Source organism: Phascolarctos cinereus, unplaced genomic scaffold (assembly GCF_003287225.1).
Source record: "Phascolarctos cinereus isolate Bilbo 61053 unplaced genomic scaffold, phaCin_HiC Scaffold_5;HRSCAF=322, whole genome shotgun sequence".
NCBI classification, from domain to species: domain Eukaryota; kingdom Metazoa; phylum Chordata; class Mammalia; order Diprotodontia; family Phascolarctidae; genus Phascolarctos; species Phascolarctos cinereus.
Genome location: NW_027555958.1, coordinates 446,008,062 through 446,030,105, shown reverse-complemented (window position 1 = coordinate 446,030,105; position 22,044 = coordinate 446,008,062). Strand labels below are relative to the sequence as shown.

The 22,044-nt window shown below is 48.5% G+C and overlaps 1 protein-coding gene across 2 annotated transcripts in view; it reads left to right on the top strand.

Annotated features, from left to right (window-relative positions):
* Positions 1-22,044, top strand: part of SLC6A9 (solute carrier family 6 member 9) — a 52,906-nt gene that overhangs the window by 13,591 nt on the left and 17,271 nt on the right. For both annotated transcript variants that reach the window (XM_020975441.2, XM_020975440.2), the window contains 7 exons: positions 5,394-5,550; positions 5,972-6,103; positions 6,335-6,605; positions 20,579-20,711; positions 20,943-21,077; positions 21,175-21,278; positions 21,624-21,861. In XM_020975441.2, the coding sequence (XP_020831100.1) occupies positions 5,394-5,550; positions 5,972-6,103; positions 6,335-6,605; positions 20,579-20,711; positions 20,943-21,077; positions 21,175-21,278; positions 21,624-21,861 (1,170 nt within the window). The remainder of the gene's footprint in view (positions 1-5,393; positions 5,551-5,971; positions 6,104-6,334; positions 6,606-20,578; positions 20,712-20,942; positions 21,078-21,174; positions 21,279-21,623; positions 21,862-22,044) is intronic.

Here is a 22,044-nt window from a genome sequence, read left to right as displayed (position 1 = left end):
CTAGACCTAGGGGCCAGCCGGTGAAAAAGCACAGAGCTGGGAGATGGTGGCAGGGCAGGAAGAACAGTGAGGAGGCCAGTCTGCGTAGAGGGAGCAGAGTGGTCATGTGTCAAAAGGCTAGAAGGTAGGTTGGGGCCAAATGGATTGAAATGCAGAGCTTAGAAGTTTGTATTTTGTCTCAAAGGTAATACACAACCACTGGAGTTTATTGAGTGGGAAAGTGATTTGTTAAGACTGGCACGGTGGGAAAATCACTTTAGCAGCTGATTGCAGCAGGAAGAAGAGTCTTGAGGCAGGCAGACCGACCAGCAGGTTATTGCCAGAGTTCAGGTGATGAGGACCCGCACGAGGGTGGGCAGTGCCCCTCAAAACTCTCCTGGCTTCCCCTGTCCCCACTCTTTCAGCTGAAAACCTTGTTTCATATTTCACTGAAAAACTGGAGCCATTAGCCAAGACCCCCCTTCTCTTTTCTTAGCACTCAGATGGCTTCCCCCCCTATTTCCTCCTCCAGTTCTGTCTCCCATGAAGAGAAGGTACTTTTCCTACAATACTTGTCTCCACTTCTTTTTCTCTCACTCTCCTCTTAACTCTACTGTCTGGTTCTCAGCCTCGTCATTCAATTGAAACTGCTGTCACTGAGGTTTCTGTTGTTGTTCGGTTGTTTTTCAGTTATGTCTGACTCTCTGTGGCCCCGTTTGGGGTTTTCTTGGCAGAGATACTGGAGTGGGTTTGCCATTTCCTTCTCCAGCTCCTTTTACAGATGAGGAAACTGAGGCAAACAGAGTTAAGTGACTTGCCCAGGATCACACAGCTAGGAAGTGTGTGACGCCACATTTGAACTCAGGTCTTCCTGACTCCAGGCCCCATGCTCGATCCACTGTGCCACTAAAGTTTCTAATGATCTCTTAATCGCCAGGTCTACTGGCTTCTTCTCATTCTTTCCCCTTCTTGAGTTCTCCAAAGCCTTTGACATTATTGATCGTTCTCTTCTTCTGACTGTTCTCTTCTCTCTAGGTTTTGGTGACACTGCTCTTTCCTAGTTCTCCTCCTATCCTGATTGCTCCTTGTGGTCAGACAATCTGCTTCATCCAAGCCACTCCCATAAACCACAAGGATCCTCCCAGGTTCTGTCCCAAGCTCTTTTCTCTTCTCCTTCTATCGTATTTCACTTAGTGATCTCAGCAGCTCCCATGAATTCGACTCCACAGATGATCCTCAGACGTGTTTATCCAGCCCTAAACAGCCTCACATCTCTAAATGCCTAGTAGACAGCTCGAACTGGATATCCAGTCGTCATCTTAAATTCAACATGTCCAAAACCAAACTCATCATCTCTCCCCCAAACCCTTCCCTCTTCCAAACTGCCCTACTCCTATTGAGGCACCACTGTCCTCCCAGTCACTGAGGTTCACAAGCCCAGGTGTCATCCTCAGCTTCTCCTTCTCTTTCACCTCCCCCATCTGTTGCAGTGACCTATTGATTTTACTTTCGGAACATCTCTCCTATAGTCCCATTCTCTCCTCTGTTACTGCTACCAACCTGGCTCAAATTCATGCCTAGACCATTGCAGTAGCCTGCTGGTGGGTCCCCTGCCTTGAGTCTTTCCCCATTCAAGTCCATTTTCTACACAACAGTCAGATTGATTTTCCTAAAGCATAAGCCTGACCATATCACCTCCCTGTTCAGTCAACTCCATGGATTGCCCCTTTCTTCCAAGATCAGATTTAAAATCTTGGCCTCTTCCTACCTTTCTAGTCTTCTTATACCTTATTCTCCCCCACCCATCACTTTGTAATTCAGTTGACATTGGTGTCCTGGCTGTTCCTCAGATAGGACCCTCCATCTCCTAACTCCAGGCATTTTCCCTGCCGGTCCCTCATACCTGGTAATCTCTCCTTCCTCATCTCTGCCTCCTGGCTTCCTAGGCTTCCCGGGCTTCCTTAGAGATTCAGCCAAAATTGTACCTTCTACAAGAAGTCCTTCTCAGCCCTTTTTTCATCTTAGCACCTTCCTTCTGTTGGTTATCTCCAATTTGGGGGCCATTTCCAGTCGTTCTGATCTATACCTGGCCACTGGACCCACATGGCTCCGGAGGAGAGAGTGAGGCTGGTGACTTTGCACAGCCCTCCCTCACTTGAATCCAATTCACTTGCAAGTCATGGTATCACCTTCCTGATATCGTGGTCCTCTTTGAGAATGAAGGACAAACAACAGTATCTCTAATTTAAGTTGTATCTACCCCATTTGTGCATAGTTATTTGCAAGTTGTCTCCCAAATTAGAGTGTGAATTCCATGAGGGAAGGGATTGTCTTTTGTTTTTCTTTGTATCCCCAGGGCTGAGCACGGTGCCAAGTACAAAGTAGGTATATAATATATGCTTGATGACTAACTGGTGAGATCACCAAGTGAGAAAGTGTAGGAGAGAGAGAAGTGGTCCCTGGGTCCTCAGGATCGAGTTCAAATAGTAGGCGATGATGATACCAGAGAGCTTGAGGACCGGTGAGTTAGAAAGGAGAAGTAAGAGAGGGTAGAGTCACTGAGGAGAGGCGGTCAACACTGGAAAATATCACAAGAATTTGAGAAAGATGAGGACTGAGACAAGGCTGTTAAGTTCAATGTTTTGGTTTGGTTTGGTTTTTGTTTTTTTCATTTGATGAGCCTTTATTTTATTAGCCCATCACCCCTCGGTCAGAAGGCAGGTAGCTTCATTATGCTTCATCATCAGTCCCATGACATTATAGTTGATTGTTGCATTGATCAAAGTGCCTGTCTTTCAACATTTTTTCATTTTTACAGTTTTTTCTATAAATTGTTTTCCTGATTCTGATTGACTCTACATCCATTCATGCAAGTCTTCGTAGATTTCTCTGAAACAATATCCTTCATCATTTCTTACAACACAGTAGTATCCCCTCACATGAGGCAACTAAGGTGGCACAGTGGATAGGACACTGGGCTTGGAATTAGATTTTTTAATAAGTTCAAATCCAGCCTCAGATACTTACTAGCTGTGTGACCCTGGGCAAATTACTTCACCCTGTTTGCCTCAGTTTCCTCATCTGTAAAATGAGCTGGAGAAGGAGATGGCAAACCATTCCAGTGTCTTTGCCGAGAAAACCCCAAAATGGGGTCACAGAGTCAGACATGACGGGACATGACTCAACAACAAAAATTCCCTCACATTCAGATACCATAATTTGTTCAGCCCTCCTCCAGCTGATGGGCATCCCCTCCATTTCCAATTCTTTGCCACCACAAAAAAGCACAGCTATAAATATTTTCATACAGAAAGATTTTCTTCCTTTTCCTTTTATTTCTTTGGGAGTGGTATCTCTCTGGGTTAGGAGATGTGCGCAGTTTAGTAGTAACTTGGCCATAGTTCTGGAATGACTGGACCAATTCAAAGTTCCATAGACAAGTGTATCAATAAGCCCATTTTTCCCACAGCCCCTACAACATTCCCCATCTTTGACGGCTTTGCTAACCTGACTGCTTTGAGGTAGAAGCTCAGGATTACTTCAATTTGTGTGTCTCTATTAGTGATTTTTTTCCCCATATGGCTATTGATAAGCCTGGATTTTTTTCCCCTTGAGAACTGGAAAAGGTGATTATATTTGGCAATTAAAGATCGTTGGTAGCTTTGGGAGAGCAAATTCAGTTGAGTTATGGGCTCAGAAGACAGATTGCAGAGGGCTACAGAGTGAGTGAGGTGTAAGGAAATGGAGATAAGCGGCCTCAACAGATTCTGTTTCCTCGGAATTTGGATGAGAAAAGGGAGGGCGATTCAGCAATCGATCGGCACGCATTTATTAAGTGCTTGCTAAGTGCCAGGCACTCTGCCCAGCATGGGGTTCATATATCCCAACTCTGGAGCCAAAAGCACCTCAGAAGCCACCTAGGCCAGCCCCATCATTATCCAGACGGAGGTTTAGTGACTTGCCCAAGGCCATACAGGCAATGAGCAGCAGAGGCAGAATTTGAACCCAGGACCTTTGATTCCAGAGATAGCCTTGTGGGGAGATCTGATCCAGTTAGTGGCTTTTTAAAGGATGGGAAGACACGGGATCCTTTATAGGGGACATATCAGGCGAAACTGAAGACTGCAGAGAGGGTGTGATAGGGGGGTAATCTGTTCCTCCCAGAGAGAACCATGGGCAGACCTAGCCTCCAACCCTCAGAGATTCTGCACATGAGAAATGGTCTTCCTCCCAGAGATTGTCTCTCCCCTTCAGAAACTGTATTTCCCCCACTAAAGACCATCTTTCCCCTCAGACATCACCTTTCCCTCTTTAGAATTGCTCTCCCCTCTCCAAAATTGTCTTTGTCCTCAGCGATTATCTCCCCTCTCCAGTGGAAGGCAGTCTCTTCCCTGGTCAGATATTGTCTCGTCCCTTGGAGATCATTCTCAAATCCCCCGCCTCTGGGCCTGGGGCCCCTCAGGGGCAGATCCTCCCCTCTCTACAGGGGCTCCTTCCTGCCTCAGACAGGGCTGCCCACCACTCAGACCCTATAATCACTCCCCCACACTGTCAAGTCCCAGAAGACAAGTGCCCCAGAGGCCCTAGACAGTTCTGTCTCTTTCCTAAAGGTCTTCCTCAGAGCTGACCTCCCCTTGACCTTCTGAGTCTATCTTAGATAGGTAGCCCCCAGCTTCCCCGCCAGCTCTGGACTGGAGCCTGCTGCCCAGGGCCCCTTCCACGGGCACAGCTGTGCCAACCTGCCCACCCTGCCTTTGACATCATTGACAGGCTCTGGCCAGCCCTGGGCTGGAACCTACTCCTCAGGGACCTTTGCCTATGGGCCAGGCCCTGTTGTGCCAGCTGGCTCCTCCTGCCTTCGACCATAGCCACTGAGCTACTCTGTCAGCCCAGGGCCCTTAGGCCCAGCTGTGCCAGCCTGCTCGTCTTGCCTTTGACCAATTTGTCCTGCCCCCGAAGCCCAAAGCAGGGGGAAGGGGCCCGCTCCCCCTGTTCTCCTGCATGCCCAGCTGGCCCACGTGCTCAGCCTGGCGATGTGCTAGGCAGACAGGCTTGCAGGCAGACCGATAGACTGGGGGTGGGGGGACGCGCACGCTGGACACAGGACCCTTTGTTGCCGGTCCCGGCGGGGCTGCTTGGTATGACACTGAGCCGCTTACTACTCATGCCCCTGAGAGCTATGGAGGCTGGAGGCCTGGGAGGGGCAGAGGAATCAGGCAGGCCTGCCTGGGCTGTCCCGGGCTGACTGGGGCAAGGCAGACTAGGAGGAGAGACCGGCCCCCATCTCCAAATGGCATCGCCTCCTCCTGTCCCTCCTGGGAGCTGGCAGGCAGGAGGCATGAGGATTAGGCTAGACCCTGGTCAGGGTTGCCTCTGGCTTCGTACTGATTGCACCTCTTCTCCTCTTTCCACAGAATGGTGCTGTCCCCAGTGAGGCGGCCAAACGGGACAAGAACCTCAAACGCGGCAACTGGGGCAACCAGATTGAGTTTGTGCTGACCAGTGTGGGCTATGCCGTGGGGTTGGGCAACGTCTGGAGATTCCCTTATCTATGCTATCGCAACGGGGGAGGTACCCAGAGGGCCCTGCATCCTTGGGCCCTACCTGGGCTAGAGACCACCCACCCCGAGGACAGGCTCCTCCCCTACAGCCTGGCACAGATGCCCCTCTGCCTGGGGCATAGACCACCTCCAGCTCCTGGCACACACACTCTCTGGGGGGGAGGGAAATGGAGACGAGAGCATCCATCTCCTTCTGGGCACAGAGACTGTGTCGGGCTCTCAGGGTTGCTCCAACATTCCCCCGCTTGCTTGGGTCCTTGTTCCATGGGGAAGGAGGGGGTTGTGGCCTGCTCCTGAAAGCCGGGCAGAGGCAGGGAGGCAATGGACACGGGCCCCGAAGCACTCCTTCTTCCTTGGGGTTCTGGGCTTAAGGCAGTCAGGGGCAGAGGCCTCCCTCCCTGAGCCTGGCCTCTCTCCCCACACCCTGCCAGGCGCTTTCATGTTCCCCTACTTCATCATGCTGGTGTTCTGTGGCATCCCGCTCTTCTTCATGGAGCTCTCCTTTGGCCAGTTTGCCAGCCAGGGCTGCCTGGGGGTCTGGAGGATAAGCCCCATGTTTAAAGGTGAGGCTCAAGCGCAGTGTTCATGTGCCCACATTTCTGCCCCCAGTAGCACCTCCCTAGCTGGGGCCATGTATTCCTTGGTTTGGCTCCCATACCTCTCCCCACACAGGACCTCTCTTTCCCCTTCTTGCCCTTGGCCACTGCCTGGGCCTGGCTCCGCACACTCCCTTCCAAGCCACCTCCTCCTCTTCCTCCAGCCCACCATGAAACCTCTCATTTGCTTGCCTGCAGGTGTGGGCTACGGCATGATGGTGGTGTCCACCTACATTGGCATCTACTACAACGTAGTTATCTGCATCGCCTTCTACTACTTTTTCTCCTCTATGACCCCCGTGCTACCCTGGGCATACTGCAACAACCCCTGGAACACGCTCGACTGTGCTGGGGTCCTCGACGCCGCCAACCTCACCAACGGCTCGGACCCAGCCCACGGGCCCCTCAACCTCTCCCAGATGCTCAACTACACCCTTAAGAGGACCAGCCCCAGTGAGGAGTACTGGCGGTGAGTGTCCCTCCTGCAGGGGTCTGCTGGGAGTTAGGAAGGCAGGGAGCAAACAGCCTGAGGCTCAGGGCAGTCCTGGAGCTGGAGCCGGACAGGCAGAAGGGACAGGGAAGCAAACAGAATAAGTGAGCCGTGCTCTTGTGACAGCAGAGACTGGCGTGATGGGTTAGAGCAGACGGAGCCTTTGGAGAGCCACGGAGAGGCTCTGTGGGAAAGCCTGGCCTCGAGGGAGGAGCACCGACTGGGGGCTCTGGGCTAGTGACCTAGCCTCCCAGGGCCTCAATTTCTTCACCTTTAAAATGGGGGTAATAATCCTGCTTCTGGGAAGAACTTGCCAAGCTCAGACTCTCACCAGAGGGTGAAGGGCAAACAGCTCTGATTATTGCTAGGATGGGGGCAGAAAAGTCCAGCCTTCACCCAGGAGGCAGGAAGGAGCAGAGCCCACATTGTGGCCTGACTACAGCATGGAAATGGGGTGCCATGGAAGGAGCAGGAAGGTCTGGAAGGAACAGGAGGACAGAGCCTAGGCCAGATCCAGCTGTGCAAGGAGGGGAAGGGAGGGATGTTTCAAAGTAGCATTCTTTGTCAGTGCATCCTTGTTTCATATTCCCAATGGATAGGAGAGGTTTTATTTGGAAAGAAGCTAAATTGGAGGCTGGGGGTGGGTAGGTGGTGCTGTAGAGGGTCACCGTCCTTGCTCCAGGCCCTCCCACACCCACTAAAAGGCTCGCAAATCTTCTCTATTAATCCTCCGCTGAAAAATTTCCCATATGGTGGAGCTCACACTCATTCCCCTTCCCTGATACTCTCCAATGCCATGGAGAGAGAGCATTTGGTTTTATACTGTTTTCATGAATGAATCGCATTACAATTCCTTATGTTTGTATCTCATCCCCTTGTCTTGCCATCTAAGCTCCAAGTGGGCAGGGATTCAGCTTTATGTGAACTCTTTATTTCCCTCAATGCCTAGCACAGGGCCCAGCACACCAGTGCTTAATGAAGGTTTGTGGGATGGATGGATGGATGGAAAGATGTGTGGATGGACAGATGGATGGATGGATGGAGGAATGATAGGTGGACAGACAGGTTGGTGGATAGATGGATGTATGGATATATGGACAGATGGAGGCATGGACAAATGGATGATGGATGAATGAATGAATGGAGACACAGACAAGTGGGTAGATAGATGAATAGATGGATGGATAGATGAGTGGTTGGATGGATGAATGGATAGATAGATAGGAGGACAGACAGATCTTTAGGTGTTAGACAAGGCCTTTTGGCTTTTCTGCATAATCATCATCATCATCATCATCATATCTATGTAACTTTTACTATCTGCCAACACTATGCTAAGTGCTTTTTAATTATTATCTCATTTGACTGTCATGGCAACCCTAAGAGGTAAGTGCTTTTATTATCTGCATTTTACAGATAAGGAAACTGAGGCAGGAAGCAGCTTAGTGACTTACCCAGGGTTATACTAGTAGTGTCTGAGGCCAGATTTGAACTTAGGTCTTCCAGACCTTAGGTCCAACACTCCATCCACTCTGCCACAGCCCTAGGTGATACAAAGACTATACATTTCCCCAAACCTTTAACCAGGCCCCATGCTTCTGAGATGGGGAGAAAGAGATCACAGAATCATAGAATAAGATGCAGGTCTCATCCTCAAGGAGGAGGTGGTACAAGCCGGGCAAAGAGACCAAGATGTCCAAGGACCCTATGGGGAGGCAATGAGATCTGGAGTTAGGGAAGGCTAGAGGAGGTATCTTAGGTAGGAAGTGATTAGTCATGGAAGCTGCAAGGCCAAGAAAAGAGATGAAGGCGTTGACTGGCTCAGTGGTGGCAAAAATGGAGAGGAAGGGACAGAAGGGAGAGATGTTTCCAGGGAAGAATTGATAGGACTTTGGAACTGATGGGATGCAAAGATGGGTCAGAAAGCCCAGTCAGTGCCGCTTGAAACATGGTGGGGGTCTAGGGCAGCCGGGAAGGGGCAAGAGAGAGAGAGAAGGGAGATCAGCAGAGCTGGAACTGTGTGAGCCCCTCCCCTTCCCTGTGTTACCACCCACCTACACACACATCCTTGGTGTGTATACAGTGTGAATACAGTGTCTGTGTGTTTATATAGTATCAGTGTGTAAATACACGATATCAGTGTGTGTATATAGTACCAGTGTGTGTACGCAGTATCGATGTGCATACAGTATCAGTGTATCTATAGTATCAGTGTGTACACAGTGGAGTACCCTGAGAAGTCACCATGAGAGCCCTTTGGGTGACAGCAGGAGAACCCATGGGAGTTGCTCAGCAGGCTTTAGGAGACCCAGGCCTTGAGAGCATGTTTGGGAGAGCATGTCCTCACTGAGGCTAGAACTGAAACCAGAGGACGGCCGAGGCCTCCTGGAACCCAGTTGCCTTCTAAGAGCCTCGGACTTGCTCCCTTATCTAATCTGGGGATTGAACAGAGGCCAAGCTCTCCCCACCAGATCAGGCCCAGCTCAGGTGGCCCTGAGGGCTAAGCAGCAAGGCACAGTCTGCTCCCTCTGAGGGGAAGCATAGTTGAAGTTCCCTCTCACTCCCCAGCAGTGGCCCATGGCCAGCTATTTGTGGTGGGTTCCCAACCCGTGCAGCAGGATGGAGTGGGAGGGCAGGAGTAAATCACAGTGTCCTCTTTCCCCCTTTTCCTCTTCCCCCTCCTCCCCTACCCCGCCCATGATCAGGCAAATTTGAACATCAAGAGAAGAATCCAAAGTGTCACAGACAGATGGGCAGCCTGTGCCAGGGGAGGGAGGGTCACAAGAACTGGCATCCCTAGAGATCTTTAAGGTTTGCAAGGCCTTTACATGCCCCTTGTGACACCCTCCCAACCCCTTTTTCTTAGAGGACACACAAGTCAAGAAGAAAAGTGACTTGCCCAGGGCCATGCAGCTAGTGAGTGGCAGGATTTTCTCCCCTACATCCCACTCCCAGTCCCACAGACTTATGGTAGAAAGGGTATAGGATCTCAGGGCTAGAGTGGATAAACACCCATTTTCCAGATGAAGGCATGAGGCCTGGTTATGCTTTGCTTGAGGGGCTGGGGAAGTGGTAGAGGGGAGTCTCCAGCCCAGCTTCAGGAGCCCCTCCTTTGTTGTCTCTGGGCCCCCTTCGTACTGCAGTGTTGGGGAGGGCAAAGAGGAGAGAAAGCTGGTCCCATGCAGAATTCCCCAGGCTTGGCTCTCCAAGTAGGGGTGGTGAGGAGCCCAGACCAGGTTCCCTATGTCCAGGGCCAAATTTCTACCCTCAAAGGGATTGGAGACCACTGTTATGTGTCTCAGAACACGCCCATTCAATTTGATTAGGAAAAAAAGACTTCTCTTGCTCTATCTAGAATTAATGTGTGCTAGTGCCTAAAGCAGGGGTGGGGAGCCTGCTACCTCCAGGCCACATGTGGCCCTCTAGGTCCTCAAGTGCAGCCCTTTGATTGAATCCAAATTTGTTCCGTGAAGTCCAGATTCAGTCAAAGTGCAGCACTTGAGGACCTAGAGGACCACATGTGGCCTGGAGGCCACAGGTTCCCCATCCCTGGCCTATAGGAACTTGGAGGGTCAGAGTAGCAGGTGCCAACCCAGAAGTCCAAGTCCTGGTTTCAAAAAAGACCCTAAGGAAGCCCAGGGCCCAAGGTCACATCGCTAACAGTGGCAGAGCTGAGCCCTGAACTTGGCTCTATTGATTGCCACTTCAGGGTTCTAGAGAAAGACAGAGACTAAACCAGACCTATGGGGCACCAGCCTGCAGCTTAACTTGTCAGATGGGACATGGAAGGGAAATGGCCTGGAGACAAATCCAGCCAGCCAAGCCTGTGGGGCACATGACTCCTTGGGCTACTGGCCAGGGCCTAATGTCCAGCCTGGCCGGGTCCAGCTGCCCTTGGCAGAGTGGCCTCCTGATGCCCCCTGCTGGGCAAGAATGCAAATGACATGAAGGAAGGAAAGGAAAGGAGGGAGGGAGGAAGAGAAGGAGAGAGAAAAGGAAGGAAAGAAAAGAGGGAAGGAGGAAGGAAGAGAGGGAGGAAAGGAAGGAAGAGAGGGAGGAAGGAAGAGAAGGAGAGACAAAAGGAAGGAAAGAAGAGAGGGAAGGAGGGAGGAAGAGAGGGAGGGAGGAAAGGAAAGGAGAGAGGGAGGAAGGGAGAAAGGGAGGAAAGGAAGGAAGAGAGGGAGGAAAGGAAGGAAAGAAGAGAGGGAAGGAGGAAGGAAGAGAGGGAGGGAGGAAGAGAAGGAGAGAGAAAAGGAAGGAAAGAAGAGAGGGAGGGGGAGGGAGGAAAGGAAAGAAGAGAGGGAGGAAAGGAAGGAAAGAAGAGAGGGAGGAGGGAGGAAAGGAAGGAAGAGAGGGAAGAAGGAAGGGAGGGAGAAAAGGAAAGAAGGAAGGGAGGGAGGGAGGGAAGGTTAGAGATCTGCTAGATGGTGGAGAAACCAGAGGCAAGAAGACCCCTGAGTGGGGATGTTCCTGAAGTGATCCAGCTAAGCACTGCTGAGTGAGGCCTTCTACTTCATAGGGCAGCAGGAGTGGGGAGAAGGGACTGGGATGGAGAGAGGTTTGGAAGGTACAGTCAACAAGAGTGAGACTGAGAAGATGACAGGGTCGGAGGGGACTCCCCCCTAATTTTGCTGATGAGGCCTTGAACCAAAAAGGCCCTCTAACTCCAGCCCCCTTCCATCCCCTACCCAGCTGCCTGTGGAGCCAAAATAATGTCCCTGAGAGGACCGGTCAGAAAGGATGAATGCTACCACCAGCTTGGGCCCAGGGAAGTGAGAGAAACTCCGGGTTCTTTCTGCCAGAACCCTCCCTAACAGCTCTGAGGACAGCTGTCCTTCCCAGTAGCCCTGAGCCTTTTCCAAGGAGGCAGCAGGTGGTGCATTGAAGACCTAAGTTCAAACTCTGGCCTCAGACACTTACCAACTCTGTGACCCTGAGCCTCAGTTTCCTAATCTGTAAAACCTGGGTGATAATAGAGTACTTCCCTCCCATGGTTGTTGTGAGGATCTAATGAGATAATATTTATAAAGGATTTCGCAAACCTTAAGTTTTGAACCTAAGTCCTTCCCTTTAGTTCTACAGATTGAGGCCAATGTGGCTTGACCTCAGTGCATAGGACAAGGCCTGAGGGGCAGGGTGGGCAAGGAGCTTTCCTTGGCTGCATGTTCCAAAATGAAGTGCGATCTTATGGTGCCTCGAGGCCCCTCCTTCGTGAAGACTCCCTGACCCCTGACTCAAGTGAGAACAAACCCTCCCTACTCTGATTTCTAGCAGCTCTGGCACTTCCCACGTTCTGCTTTCTGTCCAGCCTCTCTCTTTCTGTGCACCTGGTTTGGTATTTGTTCTGTGGCTTTTCACTGGTATTTAACATTGTGTTATCTATCTTATCTCCCCTTAGCTTAGATTCTAAGCTCCTTCCTAACATCCTCAGGGCAAGTTTGGTGCCTTGCACTTCGGAAGTCACAATGTATGTTTGTTGGATTCAGTGGAAGAGCCGTGTGCTTTGTTCTCCTGTCCTCAGCCTCGGCCAGATCATGTCTGGGGTTGGGATCAGTATAAAAAAAGAAACTGCTAGCAATTATACCTGTCCCAAAATGGTATAGGTTGCCTTGTGAAGTAGTGAGTTGCTCATCCCTGGAGGTGTTGAAGCAGGAGCTGGTTATCCACCTGTTGTGGAAGGAATTCATGTGTCAGATGATGGGTTGGATTGATTACCACGAAAGCCCCTGAGACTCTGATTCTGTAGTATGTCTATAACCTGGGACTCATGGCCCCTCAGGGCTCTGGGTTCACTCAGACTGGGTTTGGTCTCAAGGGCTGATCCCACCAGGCCATTTTCTCTCTATGCCCTCAATGTTCCGCCTCGAATTTACTCTGGTAAATCTCCAAATATACTAATTTCTAGTTTTTCACATTTGTGTGTAAAAAGGGGCCTTCATTTCCCTTACAGTTACTTATGGTAACAAAAGTATCTGGGCAGAGGACAGCCTTTTAGTTCACCTGTCAGAAAATGTAGACTCACAAATAAAAAAAGGACTCATAGAAGCCCATAATGGATACAGAAAACACTCACAGTAGTTCTTAAAAGGAAATAAACTTAGCAGTGCCACTGGGGCAATCATCTGATGTTTAATCATTCAATAAAGTATTTATTAAGCGGGCCCTATGTGCCCTGCAGGCGCTGTGCTAAGTATGAGAACACAAATACAAAGAATGAAATAATCCATACTGAAATTAGGCATTGTTATGCTTATCTCTCTGTCTGTCATGTAAGGTCCTACACAGACTCATGGTGTGTGACCTGAGCTCTCCCTGGTGGGCAGACACACACTGGGGCTGTTGGACAAGCACACTGCCTTCCTATCAGATATGCGCTCTCTGTGAATAACTAACTCTAACGATAGAAGGCGGCAAGCCTAAACTGGCCCTTTTTGCACTGCCCCTCTCTCGTCCCCACTACCCCCACTGCTCTTGGTTCTGCCCTCTAGGGCCCAACAGAACAAGCCTAATCTGCCCAATGATGATAACCCTGCAGATACATAGATAAGAGCAATCATGTCCCCTATAAATCCTCTCATTTTTCAGGCTACAGAAACATCCGTAGTTCCTTCCGCCAATCCTGAATGAAGTCTTAAGTGCTATCTATACCTACCAAATTTGGAACTATTGTAAATCCAGGAGAGATAGCTAGCACATTCAGTGATTAAGTCAAGATTCAAAAGGATCTCAACAGGCTAGAAGAATAGATCAAATTGAATAAGAGTGAATTGAACGTAGAGTTGTAGCCTTTGCTTAAAAAAAATAAATAAATAAACTGCACAAATACCAACTAGAGAGGTGTGGCATGAGCAACAGCTCATGGGACAAAGATCTGAGGTTTGTAATGGACTGCATGCTCACTGTAAGTCCACAGCCAACAAAGAAGATGATGTGAGGGTGGGCTTCATGAAGAGAGGTCAACTGTGCTAAGGATTGAGGATGCTAAAGTAATCCCTGCCCACAAGGAAACCTCAGCCCAACTGGAGAAAAGGACATAGACACATACAGCCTCTCGGTGGCACAGTGGATAGAGAACCAGATTAGGAGACTTGACTCCTGCGTCAGACACTTACTAGGTTTGTGACCTTGGGTAGGTGACTTAACTTCTGTCTGCCTCAGTCTCCTCACTTGTAAATTGAGGGTACTAATAGCACCTGCCTCCCAGGGTTATTATGAGGACTAAATGAGATATTTAGAAAGCACCTTGTGAACCTTAAAGCATTATACCAATGCTAGTTATTATTTTAGATATATAACCAGGGGAATCAGAGCAGGTTTTATGTAGGAGGTGGTACGTGAGCTGAGCTTTTAAGGAAATGGAGATTATAAGAGGTAGAGGTGAGAAGGGGGCATATTCTAAGCACTGACGACAGCCACAGCCAAAGGCACCAAGCGGGAGATGGAGTCTGTGTGTTTCCCTCCCTTTTAACCTGCCCCTCCCTATCCCTGGTAGTTTCCCTGTTGAGTCTGATATATTTCTACACTAAACATGTGTGTTCAGCCTTCCTTGTCTGTCTCAGATAAGAATGAGGTTCCTCTGCTGCCCTCTACCCTCCTCCTTCCTCTGTTTGTACACTCCTCTGAACCAGTCTAACTTTATCTAACTGCTTCAGTGCCTTCAAAGGGCATTTGAAAGGGTTCTGAAGGGACACTTACTACTTCTCTTCCTATTAGAATGTCAGCACCACATTATCTATAGCTCCTCAAATAGATTTACCTTTCTTGGTTTCTCTGGACTCTTGTGTTCATATTTTAAATATCCTACTCAGCTTTTGGTGTTTTCATTAGAAATACTTGAAAGTCCTTTATTCCATTTAAAATCCATTTTTTCCACTGTAGGATAATACTCAATTTAGCAGGGCAAATTATTCTTGATTGTCAGCATATATCTTTTGCCTTTTGGAGCATTGCATTCCAAGAACTCTCACATTTGGTAGAAGCTTCCAAGTCCTGTGTGATTCTGGTTGTTATTCCTTGGAACTTGAACTGTTTCCTTCTGGATGTTTGCAGTATTTTTTCTTACACATGGGACCTCTGGATCTTTGACATGGTCCCTTGTGGGAACCTCTGACATTCCTGGAATTTTTTTCTTTTGGGGTTCCTTTTAGTAGGTGATCAATGGATTCTTCCTATCTTGACTTTGTTTTCTGGTTCTTATAGCTCTACAGAGTTTTTGTATATGATCTTTTGAAATGTAGGTTTCAGGCTTTTTTAAAAATCATGATTTTCAGGGATTCTAATGATTCTTGAATTATCTCTCCTTGACTTGGTTTTCAAGTCAGCTGTTTTTGATAGCAGATAGCTTACTTTTTTTTTTCTAATTTTTAGATCTTCTGATTTTTGGTCTGATATGTTTTGCTCTCTCATGAAGCCAATGATTTCTCTTTGGCCTATTCTACTTTACAGGCAGTTTGTTCCTTGGGTCAAGTTTTTCTTTTTGTTGTTGTTTTGTTTGAACTTTTTTTAAAATCTTATTTTTAATTCCTCTAGCCCCTCTTCCACCCATTGAGAAGGCAAGCAATATGATACTGGGTCAGGTTTACCACTTTCTCTTCTAAACTGTTCTTCCAATTCTTTCTTCCAGAGCTTTTATCTGTTGGGGTTTTTTGTTGTTGTTTGTTGTTTGTTTTTTGGGGGGGCAGTGGAGTTAAGTGACTTGCCCAGAATCACACGGCTATTAAGTGTTATGTGTCTGAGGCTGGATTTGAACTCAGGTCCTCCTGAATCCAGAGCCAGTGCTGTATCCACTGCGCTGCCCCTGGAGCTTTTATCTTTTACCTGATTCCTTCTAGGTATTCATGTAGTTCTTGTAGAAAATCCATTTTTTCCTTTAAGTCTCTGCTTACAATTGTTATTGAGTTAGATTTGCAATTGGTGGTATTGGTTGGTGTTTAATTTATTCACCTCTCCAGCTTTATTTTCTGAACTGGGGCTTTTTTGCCAAGGCCAGGCTTTGCCCACCTGCTATACTTTTGGGTGGGGTGGTGGGCCCTGTTTCTTCTTGCCCTGGGTTCTTTCACTGAGTTCCACCTTCTGGGGTTCAGCATCTCAGAGCACTACTCTGTTATCAAAGGAAAGAGTGTTAGGGATCTCAGAGCCCAGTATGAGTTCTATAGCACTGGTTTGGGTAGCACCACACCATCTGCACTGTGCTAGTCACTGCCTCCTGTGTAGCTGATCCCAAAAGGTTCTCACCCTGGGGCTTTCTGCCTATTCTGGGCCTTTCTCACAGGAAGCTTCTGTTCTTGCTGCCTCAGACATTGAGCATCATAAGCTGCTCATGTCCTGTCTCTGGTCCCATTGACACTCTCTTGCATTAGTAGAGAGTTACCAGTGATATCACTTTGCCTGTCCATGGGAGAGAGCGATCTCATGCTTACAGTAGAAACCTAGCAGAAAAGCACATGAGTAAGGAAACCCATGTGCCTAAGACAACTCATGTTTCTGGATGGCAAGACTTGATATCTTTAGAGAACAGTCTTCGCCATGTGTTAATTGCTGGGCAAAAACCACTTCTCTGCTCTCTGCTCCCTGCTTAGTAAAGCTACTTCTCTGCTACTCCCAGGTCCTGAAGCAATAACAAGCCCTTTTATGCAGCAGCCACTCTTGGTAGAGTACTGAGAAAGAATTATACTCTTTCAGTGACAAGTAATCCCTTAAGGCTGGAGAACTACAAAACTTCTTAGGTCTTCAATCAGTCTTCAGCAAAGATGAACTTCTCATAGCAAAGCCTATCATTCTTCCCTCTCAAACCACAGGTGGGCAGTAAAGGGCAACACAGGCAAACCCTTGAGAAGTTTCCTGTCTCTCAGGCAGTTGATGGTGCTAGAGCATAATCCTTCATTTCTCCAGCCCATCAGCTCTCAGCAAAGCAATGTCTTTCTTTCAATCAGCATGGCTTTCAGCAAAACCACAGCAGACCCTGAATATCTGCTTTGAAAAAATTCTGTCTTCTGTAAGCAACTGCTCTCCTGAGTCTTCAGTTCCTGACTCCCCTGTCCTCAACTTATTCTCCCATCTTCCTCTGACCATCACTTACCCCTCCTAACTCTTTTGGATTCGAAGGGTTTAAATCAAGGCCTCCTTGTAATCAGTGACCCATTTTTAACTTATAATGGAAAACTCAAAAAATTCACCTTTCTGTCAAGCAAGACTCCTGGCAATGTTGATATGATTTTCCTGTAGTCCTTAAAAAGCTGATTTATAATATCTCATTTATAACCTTAAAAAACCTTGAAAACAGTAGCATTCAAATGAACCAATGGAACACAGGGCACTGCCTCCATCTTTAATTCACTAAGTGTTCTGCCTTTGAACTGGCCATCTTAATATATTTATCGGGGTAAAGGGAGTTTTCTCTCAGTCTGACTCTATCCTTAACATTTCATCTGAGACTTTTTTCTCAAGCTGATTTGATCAGTACAAATGTTCTTTTTCTGGCACTTTCAGAAATTTAGCATGCTATGGTCACATAGTTTATCCTTGTGTGTGACAGCCTCCCTGGGCTGCCTCTGCAATATGGCACTTCGACGTTTATACATTGATTTCTAGGGAAAGTGATACTTTGCAAGGTTCTAGATGGAGAGAGTACTTGACCTCGATCAAGTCTCTCAACTGCTTTCTGCCTCACTTTCCTTATCTGTAAAGTGGAACTAATAATAGCATTTACCTCCCTGGGTTGTTGTGAGGATCAAATAAGATAATATTTGGAAAGCACTTTGTAGTAGCACTTAAAGCACTATATGAGTGCTAGCTGATTATTGTTGTTATTATTATTATCATCACCCACTCCTAAAACTACAATTTATGATCCCTCATCAGTGAGTTTACCTTTTATTGTACCCAGTAGACACAGCGAACTCAAAGCAAAAGCATTTTACTAAGATATCATAGTAACAGTAACAATAAAATGTTCTCCTCATAAATCTAGATGCACATTGTCACAAATGCAGTATCAGTTAGAGGAGTGGGCAAAAACAGAATAAATAGTAGTGAGGCCCACATGCAGGGCACACATGTGACCATGGCAAATTTCACTTACTGTTCTATACCTATCTATGGAGTCCTCATCCTGGGCTCTGTGGATCTGCTTCGGTCTGCAGCTTGGCTATCAACTGTCAGGGCTAATTCTCCCGTGGATCTATAGTTAGCTCTGTTCTCTGCTGCCAGAAGACTTTTTTTTTTTTGGCTAGACAGTGGGGTTAAGTGACTTGCCCAAGGTCACACAGCTGGTAAGTGCTCAGTGTCTGAGGCCGGGTTTGAGCTCAGGTCCTCCTGACTCCAGGGCCAGTGCTCTATCCACTGTGACACCTAGCTGCCCCAGAAGGTTTATTCTTTAATGCTGCTTCTTGCCTGGATTGCTTCCTTCCTGTGTCAATATGTCTGAAGAGTCTGTATCTGTGTCTGCTCCCTGGCTCAAACTGGGTGATTCTCCAAACACTTTGATGAGCTGGCTGCTACTAGGTAGATTCTGTTGGATATTGGATATTATCTATTGGCCATATTGGATAGAGTACCAACCTTTTCAGGATGTCATGGGTGATGGCAGGTGAGAAGAGAAAAAGTCTTTCCTCCCCCCACCGCCTTCTGGAAGAAGCACAGGAGTTACACTCTAAAAGCTGCCCCTGTCTCAAGCTGCCTCAAATTCTCAAACTGTCTAACTGTCTCTAGGGCTTGGCAGACTTAACTTTGTAAAGGTGACCAGGGTAATGGCCCCTCTTCAGTCAGTCTGTAGCAACTGCCCCTTCCAATTCAACCAAAGAACATTCCCCTAGCACTTAATATAGGGAAGCAGGGCACATACACACTTTCACATTTAGCTTAACACCTTAGCATCTGTCAGTGTAGGGTCCAACTCCAGTCCTTTTCCCACACACACACACATGTACATAGAACAAAGTGAAAAGGAAGCCAGACCAAATACTTCTCTAGAAAGACATTGGCCTTCAAGTAGCCTCCCCCCATTTCCCTGCCACATCTTTGGTGTGACTGGTGAGGGAGGGAGGATCCTGATTCTACACACCCCTGAGGCTTGTGGGAAAGGACTTGTAGAGGAGTGTCAGCTGTACCATGAGCAAAGAGAAAGCAGGAAATAGGATCAGGATATACTTCCGTTCCCACTTTCACCGTTTGGCTGAAAGAGATCAACTTCTCCAGCTTCCCAGCAGAGTAGGATTCCTGGATGTCAGCCTCAGCATTTCTGGATCTTCTCAGCTGGTGGGCTCTGGCCTCTGCCTCTGGGACAGGCTCTAAAATTCTCCCAGATGTGGCGGCTTGCTCTCGTGGCAGCAAAGCTGTAAGGTGGTGCTGGTTATGATGTCACCACACCTTTCTATGTCACCCATGGCCACTAGGGTCTGTCTCCCAGAAGCCCAAATCACAAGGGCAGAGAAAGCAAGACAGGAAGCAAAAAAGGGGATGGCGAAGGAGAGCTAGTGCCTTTTCCCAGTCTGCGTTAATAGAAGATTAAATAAGATGAACAACTCATCCCTTTGTCGCCGCTGCCCTTACCCAAGCACAGTCTGGAATGTCTTGTTCTTGATGGATAGATCCTAGCTTTTGATGATCACTGCTGCCTTCTCTCTAAATGCTCACAGATCATCCCTTTAATAATGAGCTCTACCAGGAGAACATTGTACACAGTAGCAGCCACATTGTGCGATGACTAACATCGATAGACTTAGCCCTTCTCAGCAATGCAAAGATCTAAGACAGTTCCAAAAGACTCATGATGGAAAATGCGATCCGCATCCAAAGAAAGAACTAGGGAGTCTGAATGCAGATCAAAGCATGTTATTTGCTATTTTTTTCTTCTGTTTTGTTTTGTTTCCTCTTTCTTGTGGTTCCTCCTGTTGGTTCTAATTCTTCCTTACAACATCACTAATGGGAAAATATGTTTAATAGGAATGTATACGTATAGCCTATATCAGATTATGCACCGTCTTGGGGAGGGAGGGGGAAGGAAAGGAAAGAAAAATTTGAAACTCAAAAGCTTATGGAAGTGATTGTTGATAAATCAAAATAAATTAATAAAAAAAATTTTAGAATATTGAGTTCTAGGATCTTGGTAGGAATTGGAAGTCAGGTCATTGGACTATAGTTTGAAAAATCCCCCTTTTGCCCATTAGACCATTTCCTTCAGTCCTTTTCTCATTCTTTGCTCTTTTCCCATCACTTCTGACAGTTCTTTTAGCACTTTGTGGCGTTGTCTGGCTTGGCCTGGTGAACTAGACTCATTGAGGGAATCTGTGCTCTTATTATGTTGTGTTTCAGCTCCTCCTTGACCCTTTTTATTCCACTTTTCCCAATCCAAGGATCATTGTCCCTGGTTAAGAAAATAGAAGCAAGTAAGAGTTGGGCAGCTAGGTGGCACCATAGTGGATAGAGTGCCAAGCCTGGAGTCAGGAAGACTCATCTTCCTGAGTTCAAATTTGGCTTCAGACTTACTGTGTGACCCTGGGCAAGTCACTTAACCCTGTTTGCCTAAGTTTTGTCATGTGTCAAATGATCTAGAGAAGGAAACAACAAATCACTCCAGTATCTTTGCCAAGAAAACCCCAAATAGGATCACAAAGAGTCAGATACAACTGAAATGAATGAACAACAAAAGTTCTACCTTCTCTCATCTGTTCACAGAATATTGTCATTCTGCCCACCCTGAGCAGCAGTTGGTTCAGCAAGGGTCCTGGTGAATGTTCATTGCACTGACTTGTCTGGGGAGATGATGAGTTTCCCCTTGCCATTGCCTCCCCTTCAGAGGTGGGGGACCAGGTTGCTACCAGGCTCACCCTCTGCTCCCAGAGAGTGCTGAGCCTGAGGAGAGATGTGGTGCTGAGCAGGACCTTGGGGGTTCCTTCCTAGGCAGTAAGAGGTTCGAGGACATCCTCAGAGACACTTTCTCTTCCTCATTCTAGGCGCTACGTGCTAAAGCTGTCAGATGACATTGGCAACTTTGGGGAGGTGCGGTTACCCCTGCTTGGGTGCCTCGGAGTCTCCTGGGTGGTTGTCTTCCTCTGCCTCATCCGCGGCGTCAAGTCCTCAGGGAAAGCAAGTACACTGGCCCCTTCCCCCGCCCCTCCTGGGATCTGAGGGTCTCCGCTAGCCAGGGGAGGCCAGATTGGGGGCGGGGTGAGGAAAGGTCAGGGCTGTGAAATGTGGGGGAAGTGATAGGATGGGGAGAGCGGAAGCAAGGGAACATGGGAAGGGCTCAGCTTTTGAGAATCTCTCTCCAGTAGGAGATAGGTTCTGAGCCGACACCTCCCTGCTGCCCTCCTCCAGGTGGTCTACTTCACAGCTACATTTCCCTATGTGGTGCTGACCATTCTGTTTGTTCGGGGGGTCACCTTGGAAGGCGCCTTCACAGGTATCATGTACTACCTGACACCACAATGGGACAAGATCCTGGAGGCCAAGGTGGGTGTCTGGGTGTTTGGGGGCCGGAGGGAGGAGCAGTTGTCCTCTGCCCTGCCGGTCCCAGGTGACCACTAGCCCTCCTCCCTAACCCTCGCAGGTGTGGGGAGATGCTGCCTCGCAGATCTTCTACTCCCTAGGCTGCGCTTGGGGGGGTCTCATCACCATGGCTTCATACAACAAGTTCCACAACAATTGTTACAGGTGAACCTCAGACCTTGTTCCTTTCACCCCCTTAGCGTCCCCGCCCCTGACTCCACACCAGGCCTTCGAGATCCCTGGGTGGCCTCTCCCAGCCCCACCTCTACGTCTCAATCTCAACTGTGCATAGCTGGCAAACCATCAGAGCCAGAGACACCCCCCACCCCCACCTCAGATCCCCGGAGGCCAGAGACTAAACCTGCCAAGGACGAGGGAATGAAGGGCGAGGAGGCAGGTGGAAAGGCCTGGGAAAGCTCAGGGAGGATTCGGGGAACCCAAGGCTCCTTTTCCCAAGGCCCAGGGTGGGGCTGGGGGGTGGAGCCCATCGTCTCTTCTTGGTCCTTCCAGGGATAGCATCATTATCAGCATCACGAACTGTGCCACCAGCGTTTATGCGGGCTTTGTCATCTTCTCCATCCTCGGCTTCATGGCAAACCACTTGGGTGTGGACGTATCCCGAGTAGCTGACCATGGCCCGGGCTTGGCCTTTGTAGCCTACCCAGAAGCCCTCACCCTGCTGCCCATCTCCCCTCTCTGGTCTCTGCTCTTCTTCTTCATGCTCATCCTGCTGGGACTGGGCACTCAGGTATGAAGGGACAGAGCAGAAACACCTGGCTTGGGGAAGAGGCTGGGCCCTCAGCCAGCCCATCTCCGGCTACCGAACTGGCTCCTCCAACTGGGCGTCCCATGGACACCTTAAACTCAACAGACCCAAAACTGACCTCGTTCTCCCCGCCCCTGCAGACGCTCCTCCCTTCCAGACGTCCCT